Raw genomic sequence first — 16,785 nt, 5'->3', positions numbered from 1 at the left:
GCGGTTCTTCCACACCCTCCTTCTCCTCACACTGTTTTTATAGTTGGAGTTCCTGCGCTGAAACAGCTTTTTTTAGTGTCCAGCATGCAAAGAAGCCCATGTTTAAGCACAAGAGGGAAAATGAAACATCACTTCAGATGAGGTAATGATGGCCGTAAGGTCACGTAAGGCTACACTGCTTCCCCATCATACACTGACAATTTATTGCAAGTCAAAACAAAAACAAAACAATTCTGGTATGTACAGGCTAAGAAAAGGCAAATCTTAAAAAAATAAAATAAAAAAATACTAGTCAACAAGATAAAAAACATTTACAAACAACAATAACGGATAATTTTCCATTTTCCATACTTTAAACAAGTTTAAAAAAAAAAACAAAAACAAACAAACATTCAAGAAATAGTAGTTGCTGCTTTTTCTGTCTGGGAGTAAGATGAAAAGATTGTGAGCCATATCTCTGGGATCAAGGATCCTTAATAAAAAGCTATGGGACAATTACATAAAGCAGCTAAAAAAAAAAAAGAACCAATCAACAGCTCATGTTGGAACTACATGAGCCAATCGTGTGCTTTCACACTGAGGTTCATGGCTGCCTCAACACTGCAGTAAGTACACTTTTTGCTTTTCTCTACTAACTGCATTTGTCTAGAGCTGCGATGGGTCGAGCCAGATGTGTTCCTTATGTCTGAGCCATTAGTGAGACCACAATGTTATGAAACGTTGCACAAGCATAAAGGAAAAGCTTTTGTACATGCACTCTTTGTATCCCAGGGACATTATTTTCCAGACTTTTAAAAACAGGGCTCACTGCTTTCACTCTTGGATCTCTAGAGCAGACTGAGTTCTACCAAATACCGCTTAGACATATAAGCTCAGACTCCCTGAGTATAGTCACAGCACAGACACGTGCATGAGTACCCCTTGGCAGATACTTGGTGCTGTAAGGAGGATTTTGTAATAGCAGTTCATTGGATGGCTGTGGTCCTGACACACTACAAATAGTCATCCGGTATGGGCTCCATATCAGCAGCAGAGAGTCGGATGGTGTTTATGTCCCCTGTGGTCTTGAATGTGTATAGCTCATTGTCAATCATCCTGCGGTCCTGGAAGCCGAGGCTGTCCTGTCGGTTGATGGGAGTACGTGGACGGGATGGTATGAAAGTCTCAGAGGGATCCATAAACATTTTGTCCCCGGGCTGTGGATCTGGTTCTTTAATGACAGGCAGCGCTCCATCAGCGGGGCCTGTGAAAGTGCGGTAGGTGTCTGTCTGAATGCCGTTATACTGGTCTGGAAACGCCTCGCCGTGGCTGGAGTTACTCAGCAGATGGCCATAGACCATCGTTTCATCTATGGAGTCATAGACGTGAGATTCATTTTCAGATCTGGTTTTGGTGAAGTGCATGTCAGATGGCCGGAAGATATTCCCTTTGGGCATGTATATGGACGATCCCCTGTTCCTTTTTTGATTTTTCTTTTTCCTGTTTGAAAAGATGAAGACAAACCAAAGGTTTATGGTCTAATAATGCCACTATGAGAGACTATGCATAAAAATGTCTGTAAATTTTTTTGTTTGTTTGTTTAAACTTAAATTCACTGGTTTTGCACAGAGGCAAAATTATAAAATGTGTCCATATACTTTGGACTTAACTGTGTGTATATATCAGCAGAAACAGCAAATCAATGGTTTATCTTACAGCAGCTACATTGTTCATATTTATTTTACACTAATATGTCATGACTGCAAAAATAAAAGTTGGTATTAAAAATGGTTTGTGTTCCAATTTGGGCAAAAACAACTTTAAAAAATATATAAAGAAAATATAAAGTAGATAAAAAAGGATGAAAAACTAGGTAATTTTAAGTATGGCTCAGTATCTACTCTGAGATTAAGCACATCGTTACTGATAAATGTAATCACAATGAGAAAAAGTAGAACAAAAAAAATTGGGGTAGTGGATGTGGTTTATGTAAAAAAAAAAAAAAAAAAAAAAAAAAAGGGTCATTTTAGACAATTGCTTGGTGGTTGCCAGGCAACAGGATGGCCATGCATAATTCAGCTTTTGTGGATTTAAATGACATGTTACTGTTATGAAGTAAAAGTGATATGCTTTTATGATGTGTTTTTTGCATAATTGCAAAAAAAAAGTAGTACTTTTAGCCATTTTGCAAGGTGGTTTCTAGGCAACATGATAACTGTGTAAAATCTGATGTAGATAAGAACCTTCAGCGGCCGAAGATGTACCTGTATGCTAAGTTTGGCTGCTCAACTCCTGATGGTCTAGAAGGAGTTTGCAGCCAAAGAAACGAACAAACAAACAAACAAAAAACCAGACACACAGACAGAGATTTCTTTCTAACTAACACAGCCTAGTCTCAGGCATTGTTTAGGCTACCAGTGTTTTGCTGCAGGTGTACTCACTTTGTGACAATGCATACAACAGCTAGCACTAGAAGCAAAAACAAAATAGCTCCTGATATCCCAAGGACGATGGGTAAGAAATCTGTGGAGGAACAAAGCAAACACTGATTAGATTTATGCCCCTAAGATGTTTTGTGTATGTGAATGTGCAACAGTGATAACTGCTTACTCTGCTTCCTCTGCAGATTGATTGTGGTCAGTGCACTAAATTGACGAGTCTCTGGTTCACAGTTGGACATGTTGAGATAGAAACTTTCACCCACCAACTGTTCCACCACCAGCGGATCATTTTCTGAAATACTTAGTTTCAGCTCTCTGTTCTCTATCGTCCTCACATCGATTCCTGTGTGTCCCTCTTTACATTGAGGCTGTGTGACGTTAAAATTGAGCTGTGCTTTGTACTGGTTGGGCAGCGTGACGATCCAGCTTAGGGTGCGGTAAGATTTCATACCCTGAGGCCAGTTGGGGGTCGCCAGCAGTGTTGGAGACATCGTGTCAGGACTGACCGTGTAAATAATGGTCTCTGAAAGAGGGAAGGAATTCATATCAAGTCTAAATCCTGGGTGTTTTATAAATGAAAATAAATAAATAAAAACCCATCTGTGGTGCAACACTGCCTCTGCGTGGAATTTTAAAGTACAATAGCCGCGTACTGCAGCATGTTGTTGTTTAGTCTCTCAAATAAATTATTTTGTTCATTAACTAATTATTGATTCAAATTTCCTTCATCTTAAGGTAATTCTTTAAAATGACTTCTTTAACCAAACTCAAACAACAGAAGACTACAGAACATACTGGATGATAAAACTAGTCACTTTTTACAGATTAGCTCATGATTCAGGTCATTCTCACTTTTGAGTCCTTTTAAATGTTGAATTTGGCTTCTATTATATTTACCAAGCACGAATGCAATGTTTTAAAACAGTCAGACAACAAATAAATGAAGCCATTATCGGGGGAAAAAAATCATAATGACCAGTTATCAGCATTTCTTCTAAATAATATAACTGATACAATTAATGAGTAAATATGTCTGGGCCTGGGTTTTTAGTAAAAAAGAAAAAAAAAAAAAACCCAGGCAGGAGCCCAACAATACATATTGACATTTTACCTGTGATCTCCTCGCTGACGCTGATATTGAGGAAAGACCCCGTCATCCTGCTTAACTGCTGTCCCGGAGCTGTGATGGAGATGTTGGCGTGCACTTGGATTTTTTGGATTACGCCATCAAAGCAGAAATTTCCAACAAAATTGCTACCCTCTTCTTCTGCCAAGTGCAGAGAAAAAGGCTCTTTACACTCCTGGCTGGGCAGGGACTGCCGCAAACTTCCTTTTGGTGACACCAGGTCCCACGTTTTGGTTTCGGGGATGTTGAGGTGCCAGGTGAAGCTGTTGAGGGGCACTGGCAGGCAAGGCTCCATTGTGGACACAGAAAGTGTAGTCACCGGGCACGACTCTGTGTTCTTGCAGTCTGTCATCCAAAAGCATGAAGTGAGATCCATGATATTAAGTTTCCAAATAAAGCACAACTTAAATAGTAAACTTTTTTGTTGTTGTTGCAAAAGTTCTTATTTAAACCAACAGAAGGACTCTTGATGAGCTTTTCTTTGAAGTCTCAGAAATAAAGCTAATAAACATTTTTCTCAAAATATCAGTCTATCCTTTTAGACTTTAAATGGACTATTTAACTTAGATTTAATCTTTTCTATACCCAGGAAACAGAGATAGATCTACTGTCATGTATAAGAAAACAGATTTCAGGAATGAGAACTCTCACCAATAACTTTTTTGGCAGTCAGGCGTATGTCGTCATTTGGGCAGTCGAGGAAGGACAGTTTGGCTATTGATCCCGCAGTCACATTTATCTTCTCTTTAACCTCAGAGTTGATGCTGATCTCACAGTAGGAGTCAGAATTTAGATTCTCAATCTGCAGGGACACTCCCGGGTCTTTGGTTAGATCCACAGTGCACAAAACTAAAATGCAAATAAAAATAATACATATAGATAAAGATAAAGGTAATATATCCAATACAAATAAATACAAATAAATAAAAACAAAACATGAAAAAAAATTTTTTCCCCATCTAGATGTGAAAATAATGTGGGACATGACAAAGCAGAGACACCATACTTCATCTATTTTTCTTTGGCTTATCTGTGGTCACAGCAGGAGTTGGAGCTCATCAGAGCTAACATAAGGTCAGATATGGGCTACACCTTGGACAGGGTAGCAGTCTATATGGGTAACATGGAGACAACCATTCACTCTAGCATTCACACCAATTTAGAATCACTAATTCACCTAAGACACATGCCTTTGGAGGCTGGAGTGCCCAGAGAGAACCACACAGAAAGTGCCCAGCTGACCGGCGGATTCAAAACCTCCTTGCTGTGAGGCGTCTATCAAATGGACACTAAAATTTGTTCTCTTCACATCCTCATAGGCATCGTAACATTTTGCCACATTGTCTCCAGACTCGTTTGCGCTCATCTCATGTCATCTTTTGATGACACATATGAATGTACCATCGTGAAGGACTACACTGCACTACCTGTGTAAACCTGAACAGGCTGCAGATTTGCTGAAGAATTTTGTTCCCAAATTCACAATGAAAACATTCAGTGTGCAAACAAAATGCCTGTTTAGATTCGGACCCTTTCTACTATGACTTCACTGTAATGGGTTGTTGATAAAAGTGTTACACAGTCTCCATTTTATCTATATTTTGGTGTTAACATGATACTTGCACAATGTAATGAACTTAAGTTTAAATAAATGGAATTTTTGCCCATGCAAATTCCATAAAATCATCGAAAAACATAAATAATTACATTACAATATCTACCATAGTTAAAGGAAATGACAGTAGTGTGATAGACACATAAAATAGCTTGATGTTTAGAAAAACAAAACTGTGTGCAAGTCCCAGCTGTTTATGTTTTAACACTGTACCTGGACGGCCGCTCCTCACCACAGAGACCCTGTAGTTCAGCGTGAGACCTGGCAGCGTCGTGTTGGTTTGACAATTTGTCAGCACCATGTTGAAGTTGCCCTGTTGATGCTCTGGCTGAGGATCCTTTAGAGCTTTGGTTACCGTCTTGGCCCCTGCCTGATACTCCACCGTCACCTCTCCATTGTTGAGGCACTCGGGGGGTGTGACGTGATCAAAGAGCACGGTGTAGTTGTGCATCCCGGGCACCGTGAAGCTCCACTGCATCTGCATGTTGTCAGGGAAGTCTCGAGGAAAGTTAGCTGTCACGAGTGTTGTGTCCGATACACCTCGTGGTAGGTTGACCCCCACTATCGCGATCACTAAGAGTAAAAAAAAAAAAAGAAAAAAAAAAGCAGCGGACACTGAAGTTAGAAAAATCAAGATTTCATAATATTTCATAAAATTTTAGAACACAAAAACTCAAAACATTAATTCTAACCTTTTCATTAATTTTTGCTGTTGTAGTTATGCATTCTTTATGATTAAACAATTCTTTATGGTTGTGAAGTAAAACAGCGAGCAACTGACACCTGAACTAAAACAAATCTCTATACAACACCAGGTCAGTGTTATAAATCCCCATTGCTTTGCAAGTTATTTGGACACTCCTGTGATTCACCTGGTAGAACAGGCAACCTGAATGCTTAAGGCCTTGCACCAGTATTTTGGATTCATCCCAGACCATGCTGCATTTTTTTGTCTACTCTGTGCTGCCCTATATGAATTAATCTATAAACAAAAAAAATAAAAGCAATCCATTTAATAAATAAAAGCCCAGATTTTCATGGAAAACATAACATTTTACAAGTGGCAATATGAGACTATTAACTATGGTAATGTTTCTAAAAAGTGCTTCATTATAAGTTCTCTACTCAATGATTTATTGTGCTCTGTCTTGTCTGAGGTTTTTTTTGTAGATATAAAATGACTCACTGTTTGTCTCAGGCCCGCCACTGAGTTTGAATTCAAAAGGATCCATCTTTGCATTCGCCGGCACCTTTAGAGACACGCGGCCCCTGTAGCGACCCTGGATGGTGGTCACAGATCCTCCTCTGCAGAAGGTACCAATATTTGCCTGCCCGCGTAAATAGATAATAAAAGAGTACTTGTGCTCATCCGGGCATGTCTCCTCACTGGAAATCTGTCTCAGTCCCTGTTCTGGGAAGTCCAGTTGGAATGTGTGAGTGAAATCAGTTTTCAAGTCCCACTTGAAGGTCCGGTTGAACTCTGGGAGCACCGAGGACTCGGCCTGAACCGGGTCACCAGAGAACGGGGCGTCTGTCCAGATACAGATAAAACAAAAGAGATGGTGAGTTTCCAATGGCTTTTCCCCCTCACTCTCCAACCTTTCTCCAGGTATCTCAGGCTCTGGAGGTTAAGTTGATTCTACTACACGCTCCCAGTCTTTACCATTTCCATTGTACACTAGTTCTATTCTGATAAGCACACAGCAATGTTTAAATGTCTAATGCGACATATGTCAGTCATAGCACAAAGTCCATCCATCCATCTTCATCCGCTTTATCCGGGGCCGGGTCGCGGGGGCAGCAGCCTAAGCAAAGAGGCCCAGACCTCCCTCTCCCCAGCCACCTCCTCCAGCTTATCCGGGGGAACACCAAGGCGTTCCCAGGCCAGCCGAGAGATATAATCTCTCCAGCGTGTCCTGGGTCTGCCCCGGGGCCTCCTCCTGGTGGGACATGCCCGGAACACCTCACCCAGGAGGCGCCCAGGGGGCATCCTTGTCAGATGCCCGAACCACCTCAGCTGGCTTCTTTCGATGCGGAGCAGCAGCTGCTCTACTCTGAGCCCCTCCTGGATGGCCGAACTTCTCACCCTATCTCTAAGGGAGAGGCCAGCCACCCTTCGGAGGAAGCTCATTTCTGCCGCTTGTATCCGCGATCTCGTTCTTTCGGTCACTACCCACAGCTCGTGGCCATAGGTGAGGGTAGGGACGTAGATCGACCGGTAAATTGAGAGCTTCGCTTTTACACTCAGCTCCCTCTTCACCACGACGGACCGGTACAGCGTCCGCATCACTGCAGCTGCAGCCCCAATCCGTCTGTCGATCTCCGGCTCCCTTCTCCCATCACTCGCGAACAAGACCCCGAGATACTTGAACTCCTCCACTTGGGGCAGGAACTCATCCCCGACCCGGAGTGGGTACTCCACCCTTTTCCGGCTGAGAACCATGGCCTCAGATTTGGAGGTGCTGATCCTCATTCCCGCTGCTTCACACTCGGCTGCGAACCGTTCCAGTGCGAGCTGGAGGCCCTCACCCGATGAAGCCAACAGAACCACATCATCCGCAAAAATCAGAGATGAGATTCTGAGGCCACCAAAGCGAAAGCCCTCCGCCACTTGGCTGCGCCTAGAAATCCTGTCCATAAAAATTATGAACAGAACCGGAGACAAAGGGCAGCCCTGGCGGAGCCCATCACCCACCGGGAACGAGTCTGACTTATTGCCAGTGTTGTGCCAAAAAGTGATTGTCTGCCAAAAACTGATTTCCGGTATTTGCCAAAAACTGATTGCTCGTATTTAAACTGCTATAAGTAACTTGTTGGCCTATAATATATGAAACATATGTCAAATGCATCACTCATGGATGACACAAAGTCATATTGAGCCACAAACAACATTCGTGTAACAAGGTAGAAGCCGCAATCAGTTTTTGGCAGCAACTTTTATAGAACCTTTATTTATGCAGTTAAAAAAAATCTCATTAACATTAAAAATGTCTTTTGTAAGAGTAAGACATCAGAAATGGCAGCAAATATTACAATAGTTCTGTAAAAATATTGTAAGTGGGGAAAAAGGACCGGATTGGTTATAATGTGAGTACAATAACACAGAGTTATAAAGATACTTGAAAAAACAGATAATCTTTTAATTCTATATATAACCCCTTTGTAAACGCTGTTCACCGAAGTCTATTTACCAACATACATAAAGGTATTACACATAAAAAATACACGGAAACATTGGAAATCAGTTTTTGGCAGGCAATCACTTTTTGGCACAACACCGCCAATGCGAACCAAGCTCTTGCAACAAAGTCCACTTGCATTAATTTTTTTTAAACCTTCAGCTTTGTCTTTACCTGCAATCACTGTTAGCTTTAGCACCTCTTCATGTGTAAATTATGTCTAATCAGCTTATGACCGCTTTAAAAATTTAAACATGCATTTACTTTCTGTCATGTACATTTCTAGGCCACTTCATTAGATACACCTACAACTGCTCTTTAATGCAAATATCTAATAAGTCAATCACATGGCAGCAACTCAATGAATTTGGGCAAGTAGACCTAAACGATGATCAAAACGACTTGCTGAAGTTCAAACTGAACAGAATGGGGAGGAAAGGTAATTTAAGTGGCTTTGAATGTGGTATTATTTTTGTGTCAGATAGGCTGGTCTGAATATTTTCGAAACTGCTAATCTGCTGGGATTTTCCCACAAAACCATCGAAAAACAGATAATATACGGTGAGTATCAATGTCTTTTCGGTGCCAGAGGTCAGATAAAAATGACCAGCTTCAGTTAAAACGAATGCAGAAATATGCAGCAACTGTGTGATGTTATCACACAAATCAACTATGACACATCAATTTTGGGACTAAATCTGTTAGGAATGTTTCCAGCACTATGTTTCAGAAAAGCTAATAAGCTAATCAGCTCATCATGTATTTTGTTCACATGGTCATTTACAGGTGCAGAATGCTCCTTAGGCATCTCATGAAAACTAGATGATACCCCCATGGAGGCTTCCCCAAGCTGGCCAATCATGAGAAAGTGTCCTTTTAGATAGGAGATGTTAAAGAAAACAAAGCTAAACTGATGGATTGCACAAATTTACAGTCTTAGACAAATTAGACCTTAAGACCTGACTTCACATATTTTAACTCTACATACCAATTTCTCTGTTGACCTCCACACTGAAGACATCTTGAGGTCGAGGGCAGGTAAACTCTACTGAGACGTTGCAAGGAGCAAACAGTGCTAGGGTTTCAGGGTAGCATTTCTGGTAAGGCGCCATCTGACACACGTTGCAGTGGAGCTCTCGATTCACCTTCGTGATGATAATTTTGGTTTTCTTGATTTCAGAGGCCACAGACATCATTATGCTAGCTAAAAACAAAAGGTGCACAAGATGGTGAGATGCTGATCCAGCTGAAGAGAATTCAGCTCTATACTAGTCTGATGAAATATTCATATTAGACAGACATGAAATAATTTACGGGTGGTTTATAGTTGTGACCAGGAGTTTATATGCTCTCATGAGCATAAATGCACTGGCAATTTGGGGTTTTAATGATTTCTTGGAACAGTTCCTTTTCTAGGGTGGAATAATTGGACAACATACATCTTTAATTACTTTAAAAAAGAAGAATTGGGTGCACAAGTTTGAATTTATTTTGGATTTTCTCTCATCCACACAGGGTCAAAAGTATACTTATAAGATCAAATGTATACATACACTCCCACTAATATTTGGTTAAATTACTCCTTTCATCTTTAACCTAAACCAGATGCTTTTGGTTTCCATCAATAAGCTTCTGGCACAAATCTGTCTGGATATCTGACCACTGTTCATGGCAGAATTGGTAGAAGTGTGTTGGAGTGCATGAAAACTCCTAATCACAACTTTACATCATTAACACCTTTAAGTCAAATCAGTTCAAGAAAACACTGCTGGTCAAATATTCTTATAAAACGAAACATTTCCAACAGCCTCAGCAGACCTTTAACGAAATAAAATAGAAAACTAATATTATGCTATTTGTGGTTCAATTAAGAAGGGAGACATAAATATATTTATAGTTGATTTTTCATAAAAACATAATTAACATTCTACTTATTATTTATTTATTTGTTTTCACACAAAATTTAATCAGGTATAGCATATAATTTATTTTAGTATAACTTTTTAACATTTGGCTGGGGACAAGAAACAAAGCTTAGCTTTGCTTTCCCTATTAATCAATGTCCAAGTCAAATATATACAGATTAAAGTAACTACATTTGAGTTATAGGTCCTTAGCTGCAACTGTATAAAGAGGCCATGATTGAATCATTACCATTTTAAAGGATTTATCAGCCATTGTTAAGGATATGTCTCCATAAATATGTGCTATGATGTTTTTTCTTTATGTAAAATGAATAAAACATCTTCCTCTACGGGTTCTAGAAAGTGTTCAAACTTGCCTCTCTCTGTTGCTTTGACATTAAATGCTGCCGACTCCAGTTTTTCTCCTTTGGGCACTTCAATAGTCACAGTCGTTGCTCCAAGCAGATTCAGATCAGACACTGTTCCGCCTTTGCAGTACTTGTTACTTTGAATTTCGCCACTGCGTTTAATTGTACTCACTGAGTACTGATAGACATCTGGGCAGGTCACCCCTGCAGAAATCTCCTTCAAACCACCACCAGGAAAGTCCAGCGTTAATACAGTACTCTCTGGGACACTGATGTCCCACGTCAAGGATCTTTTGAAGGCATTAAGTTGGTCGGGAACAATTTCTGCTGTAGAAGGTTTGCAGGAAGTCTTGGTGCATTCTGGATGAAGAAATTAGGAAATATTTTAATTTCACGTGATGGCTGAGGAGGATGAAATGTGAAGTTTTCCATCAATGAGAGCGATGCCAAAGTAAATGTAGAAATACATGCAGAAAAAACATTATAGATAAATGCGCAAAAGTAGTATTTTTGCAACAAGCTGATTCCTAAAGTGCTATTAGTCAAAAACTTGGCAGCATGCTGCACAGTGTGTTCTAAAGAAATGTGAGGAAACTGGGTAACTTGGGATAAAATAAGTGGAAGTGGAAGGTCTAAAAAAAACCCCAATCAAACAAACAAACAAAAAACTACAGTGGATGAATAGTATCTGAAGGTCATGTCCAGCAAAGACCTGAAACAAGATTTGAGAGATCTGGCTCTCCGGTTGATCCGTCTACTGTTCAGAAATGGCCTCAGTGGAAGAGTAGCTATCAAGAAGCCATTCTTAAAGCAGCGATACAGGGATAAAAGGCTGAGGAATAACAAATTACACAAGCACTTGATTGACAATCATTGTAGGTCTTACGGAGTGATGAATCCAGATTTGAAAATTTTAGTTTAAATCGCTGTCAATATGTACGGAGGAGGTCATGAGGGAGGTACAACAGTGAGCATCTACAGCCATCTGTAAAACACGGCGGAGGCTCTGTCATGGCTCGGGGCTGGATTTCAGCCAGTGGTGTTGGAGATGTTGTCAACATTGATAGAATTATTAAGAGAACAAATGTTGATCCACCATGCAATACCTTTTGGAAAGCAACTGATTGGCTTGATTTTTTAACCTTTATTAGTATATTAATTTATTTGTCACAGCTCCAGCAGCTCTCACCTATTGTCTTTTTTATCTTCACATTGAACCCGTCTTGTGGTTTCGGGCAGCTGAACACCACTGACAGTTTCTCAACATTGTTCAGCGTCTTTTCCGTGCTGCAGGTGAGAGTGGGGCCTTCAGCGGTGCACACTTCACAAACCGATTCCTTCGGGTCCCGGCTGAGGACCATGGTCTTGCTGGAATCAACGCTTATGACCTCAGTTTCTAAACAGAGTGAAACGCAGAGTGAGACAGAGGCCAGGGTTGAGTTGCACCAGCTGTTAGCCAATCCCTTCACAGGGTCCTTGTAATAGAGTCCACCATTAAAGCTTTAATTAAATTACTCACTTTTGCCTTTAGTGATGGATGGAAAAACTATGAAGTGTGTTGCCACCACTGGCCAGCTTGGCTCTGTCTACCAGCACCATTAAACCCCACTATAATCTAATATCTTCAGACCCACAAATGGCAAATTACAGGCTTTATCTTCTTTGTTCACACAAATCATCTGCAAGTAGCAAGAAACCTATTTCTATGAAAGACTGAATGCAAATAGGAAATAGTAAATATTTAGAGCAAATGCACACAGTTAAATCATTTTTTAAAATCTGACTGATTTTTGGTGACTCATTTTAAAAGTTTTAAGCTATAATTGGGTTACTTAACAGGTGGTGCAGCTCCAGTTAAACCCAGCATTAATCCTGTGGAGCTTCTAATTAAAAGAGAGTCTATATTTAGCAAACAGTTCTTACTCAGTTGTGTGACGGAGGTCTGAAACAGCTCACTGACCACCTGAGCCTTTGGTTTCACTTGCAGAGACACGACAGCTGGATTGATCAGATACAAACTTTTCACAGAACCGCCTCGACAGTATTGAGTCTGGGCCTTGCTGCTGGCTATGGATGTGGACACAGAGAACTGATGTCCATCTGAGCATGGCTGTGATGTGTCCGTCAGCCCTCCTTCGATGATGCTCAGGCGCACGACTGTATCCTGAGCTGCATTCAGATCCCAGGTGAAGATTCTGGCAAAGTTAGTCAGGATGGATGGTTGAGTTTGCAGAGTTGGTGGGCTGCAGGCATTTTCAGTGCATTCTGGATTTCAGTCGAAGACAAGAAAAGATGCACAGATGGGTTAAAAAAAAAAAAAAAAAAAAAAAAAAAAAAAAAGGTACTCACACCTTAATTATGCTTAATCTGCATAACACTGAAAATGTCTTTAGAAAAATTAGTAAATGAAAACCCGAAGATGCCACTGCTATATCTAAGTGGATTTGCATACGAGCTTTGAGCTTCTATCACAATAGAAATAACCACCAATTGACTTGACTGGGGGAAAAGAAATTGTTTTCTGAGGATTAATTAGAAAATTAAAAAAAAAAAAAAATAATAATGGAAAGTCTCAATGCAATAAAATGTCAGGGTAGGAAAAAGCTGTGAAAGTAGAGGCTCCTGCACAGTGGTTTTTTTTTACATCAACGAATTATCTATCCTTGAAGCTATGATTAGACCAAATGAATACTTACTCTACATTTGCCTTCAAAGGGATAAAACGCTTTAAACGAGGTCTGATCGAAGCTGAACGTGAGTAAACTCACCGATGGAGTGAGCAATCGTCACAGTGTAAGCCTGCTCGACAGGCTGGGGGCAGGAAAACTCCAGTGTGGTCTCAACTTCAGGTACCAGAGAGAGAGAGGAGTGGCAGGAAAGCTGTGTGCTGTTCACCTTGCTGACGATGCACACAAAACATTTTGGCTGCTCGGTGGACACTGTCACATTCAAGCCTTTGTCTGGTCGAACGACCTCCTGCTGGGATTCTGGAAATCAGATCCAATAATGTGAATATGCTGTAAACTAATCTTAAGAGAAGATCAACAAATGCATAGCTCTACAGGGATAATTATATCAGACTTTAGTCACTTTGGTTCACCCTGAAAGATAAGATCCCATAAAATGTACACATTCATGTCCACCAGAAGATGTATTTTTACCTAAAAAGCCACAGTCAGATTCAGATGAGTTTATTTTTTATATCTATGACCAAATACTTGTGGTCTTAATGATATATAAAAGAAACAAACACATCCTTAAACAGTCCAGCTGATTTTTCTGTTCATGCCTGAGCAAACACAGCAGCTCCAGGCACACCTATTCCCATGCACTGAAGTAGCAGACAAGCGCAAATTAACTGAATTTCGATAAACGTGAGTCACCTAGTGAGTAAAGAGAGGGTGAACCAGTTTTAAAAAGCATAATGAGGTGACTCTCCCGTTGTTTTCTCCTGAGAATGTTTTTCTAACTCTGGGAGAAGCAGTTTTTCTCCACAGTAGCAAGGCTTTTAAACCAGATGTGGTTACAGGTGTTGTTTTTGGTGGTCTTTTCTATTTAATCATCCTGTTTCCACAAACTTCTGTGCCATTTCTACAGTTCCTGATGTCAACATTGCATAATTTTGGCACATTCTTTGCCTGCACGTTCATGCTAGTCTATCCCAGAGGTTACTCTACTCTGCTGGAATTAGATCTGGTGACTGAGGATGCCACTTCATCATGACTGCTTTCATGATCGTGCTCAGAAGCTACTTTTTGTTGGTGACTTGGTGTGTTAACATGATGCAAGCAGCTACTGGAATATTGTAACCAGCAGCCATTCTGGTATGAACACAGTTGGCAAAAATACCATAAATGATCAAAGTGCATCAAAAACACCATCCCCACATCACCAGCCCGGACTGGTGACTAAAGGCAGGCTGGGTCACTGGATTCACGCTGCTGATGCCAAATAGTGACCTTACCATCAGCCATCTAAAGAGTAAAATCTGGAGACTGTGGTGCTGAAAGCCCCTGGAGATCAGTGAGCCCAGATGGACTCAAACCAGCTCGTTAGGCACCAACAATACTCTCTCATTATAAATGTTTTCCCCATTCTGATGTTTAAAGTTAACTGCAGCTCATGACCTACACTGAGGTGCAGCTACATGACTAGCTGGTTGATTAGATAAGAGTATGAATAGGAAGGTGTACAAGTAACACACTCCATGTGAATATTTTGTAACGTATGCAAATAATCAGGGAAGTTCACACACCCTCATATATTACAAAGCACACTTATTCCTACAGTTACAAACTTACTGCCCTGCTTCCCATCCTCTGCAAATATCAGAACTCTTCTCTTAACTTCTTTATTTTCTGCCTGTTATTTACTTTCACCAAATTCTGCGAAATGCGGATTGACCTACTTCCTGATTTATCCTTATTTCACATCAGTTCTATGAATGGAATTCAAGAAATTCCACATTTACTCACATACCCTCCTACTCTGAATGAGGTGAAACCCTCACATGTGCAATCACATAATAATCCCTGCCTGGACCATATCTGCTAAAAATATCAAGAAACCTAATACTAAACATACAATCTAGGATTTAAAACCAAAACAAGCGACAAAATAAATATATTTAATTAATCCTCACTCTCAAAGCAGTGAGCATAATGTTACCTCTTCCTCTCTCTCAAGCTAAAGCAAAATAAAGTCCTTCTTTAACCTGAACCTGTAACAACTAGTCCACAAAGGGCTTCTTGCAACCGTAAACAGTGGGTGTGTTGAGAACGTCACACCGTCCAAAGTTATTTAGAAGTCATTTTATAAATATGATAAAAACCCTTTTTTAAAGTTAAACTTGCTGATGATGATTTCAACCCACAAAACCGGGAAGTTTACATCTAGCATAAAACGATTATTTAAAAACAAAAAAACGAGCAACAGATTGTTGGTCAATCATTAATGAAGTCGTGATGAATTCATGCCTCCAGGAAGCTCCATAAATGCCTCATAAACCTTTTTGAAAATGGAGGTCTGGAAGTGGGAGCTATGAGTGGAAACGCGCTCCAGCCTCAGTCATGTCTGAGCTGCCTTTAATGCTCGTTATTATCCTATCATTTATTGACACGGAGCTTTAAGCACAGCTTCGCTTGAGTGCATCTTTACAGCAGCTCAGCGCGCGCTCCTCTCAGCTGTGTTTTTGACCCATTTGGCGCACGAACGCGAAAAGAAGCCACGCTTTTGACACGAGGACGTTTCGTGTTTTGTTTTGAAGATGCACGTAGATTCAACAAACAACACAAAATACTGAATGAGGTCGTTTTTTCCCCTCACCTGATGAATCCAAGACTGCCAGAAACAGAAGCGCCAGGAGAGCGCAGGTCCTGCAGAGCCGCATGTCCTCAAAAAAAATAATAAAAATAAATAAAATAAAAGCAAAATAATTTTAAATGATTGTTTTTGTAAGTTAAAAAGATCATCTAAAATCGCCGCCTCTCTTTCAGATACAGCTTACAGCTGCATTTCCAAACGTTACAACAACAGCAGCAGCGTCGCTGACAGCCACTTCCTGCTCACGAACACTTGCGCGCAGCGGCACAGAAGAGGGCGTGGACCGCAGGTAGAGTACCTGTCCAAACTTGACAGGAAGAGCAGGCCCTGCCGCTGTGCCTTTAAGCAGGAACACTGCAGCGATAGCGCACGCAGTCCGGACTCTTAGATTAAGACGCGGGTCCTCTTCTGACTTCCCTTGCACTGTGTGGGACAATGAGCGCCCTATTTATAAGCAGCCAAACATGCCAAAGATTGTTGGCATCGTGCTGTGTAACCCCCCAAAATGTGGCAGACGAAGGGTGTGGAAGCAGAGCCCAGAGCATAAGCAAACCTCGTTGCATCATAGCTGATAAATATACTGATAGACAGAAGTAGTCTGAATGATTAGAAATATTAAAGCTTCAGAAGGAATATTAGTGAGAAGCAAAACAGGCATAAATCAGGTTGTTCCTGGTCAGCTGGAATTTCCATTTTGTAAAATGGAGATGGAAATGTGATTAACTGTGCGTAAGACAGCTTCTGCACAGCACTCCCGCAGTTGCAGAGACTGCCTCCTGCCTCCACACGCCTCGTGACGCAGACATTCCTGCACAGAAACATACCTGAGGGCTAGACAGCTCACAAACACA

The 16,785-nt window shown here is 40.8% G+C and overlaps 1 protein-coding gene across 1 annotated transcript; it reads right to left on the bottom strand.

Annotated features, from left to right (window-relative positions):
* Positions 1 to 169: 169 nt before the first annotated feature.
* On the bottom strand, positions 170 to 16,676 carry cdcp1b (CUB domain containing protein 1b). The gene is made up of 13 exons (XM_085395782.1): positions 15,938 to 16,676; positions 13,381 to 13,599; positions 12,536 to 12,877; positions 11,802 to 12,008; positions 10,618 to 10,972; positions 9,329 to 9,540; positions 6,348 to 6,692; positions 5,375 to 5,734; positions 4,198 to 4,395; positions 3,532 to 3,891; positions 2,590 to 2,943; positions 2,421 to 2,502; positions 170 to 1,479 (listed from the first exon to the last, which is right to left on the bottom strand). The coding sequence occupies exons 1-13, from the start codon at positions 15,999 to 16,001 to the stop codon at positions 993 to 995; spliced, it is 3,585 nt and encodes a 1,194-aa protein (XP_085251908.1). The 5' UTR covers positions 16,002 to 16,676; the 3' UTR covers positions 170 to 992.
* Positions 16,677 to 16,785: the final 109 nt, after the last annotated feature.

Source organism: Rhamphochromis longiceps, linkage group LG22 (genome assembly GCF_057381845.1).
Source record: "Rhamphochromis longiceps isolate RC_006_pf linkage group LG22, R_longiceps_female_GT1.1, whole genome shotgun sequence".
Classification (NCBI taxonomy): domain Eukaryota; kingdom Metazoa; phylum Chordata; class Actinopteri; order Cichliformes; family Cichlidae; genus Rhamphochromis; species Rhamphochromis longiceps.
This window is presented reverse-complemented; position numbering and strand designations above follow the sequence as displayed.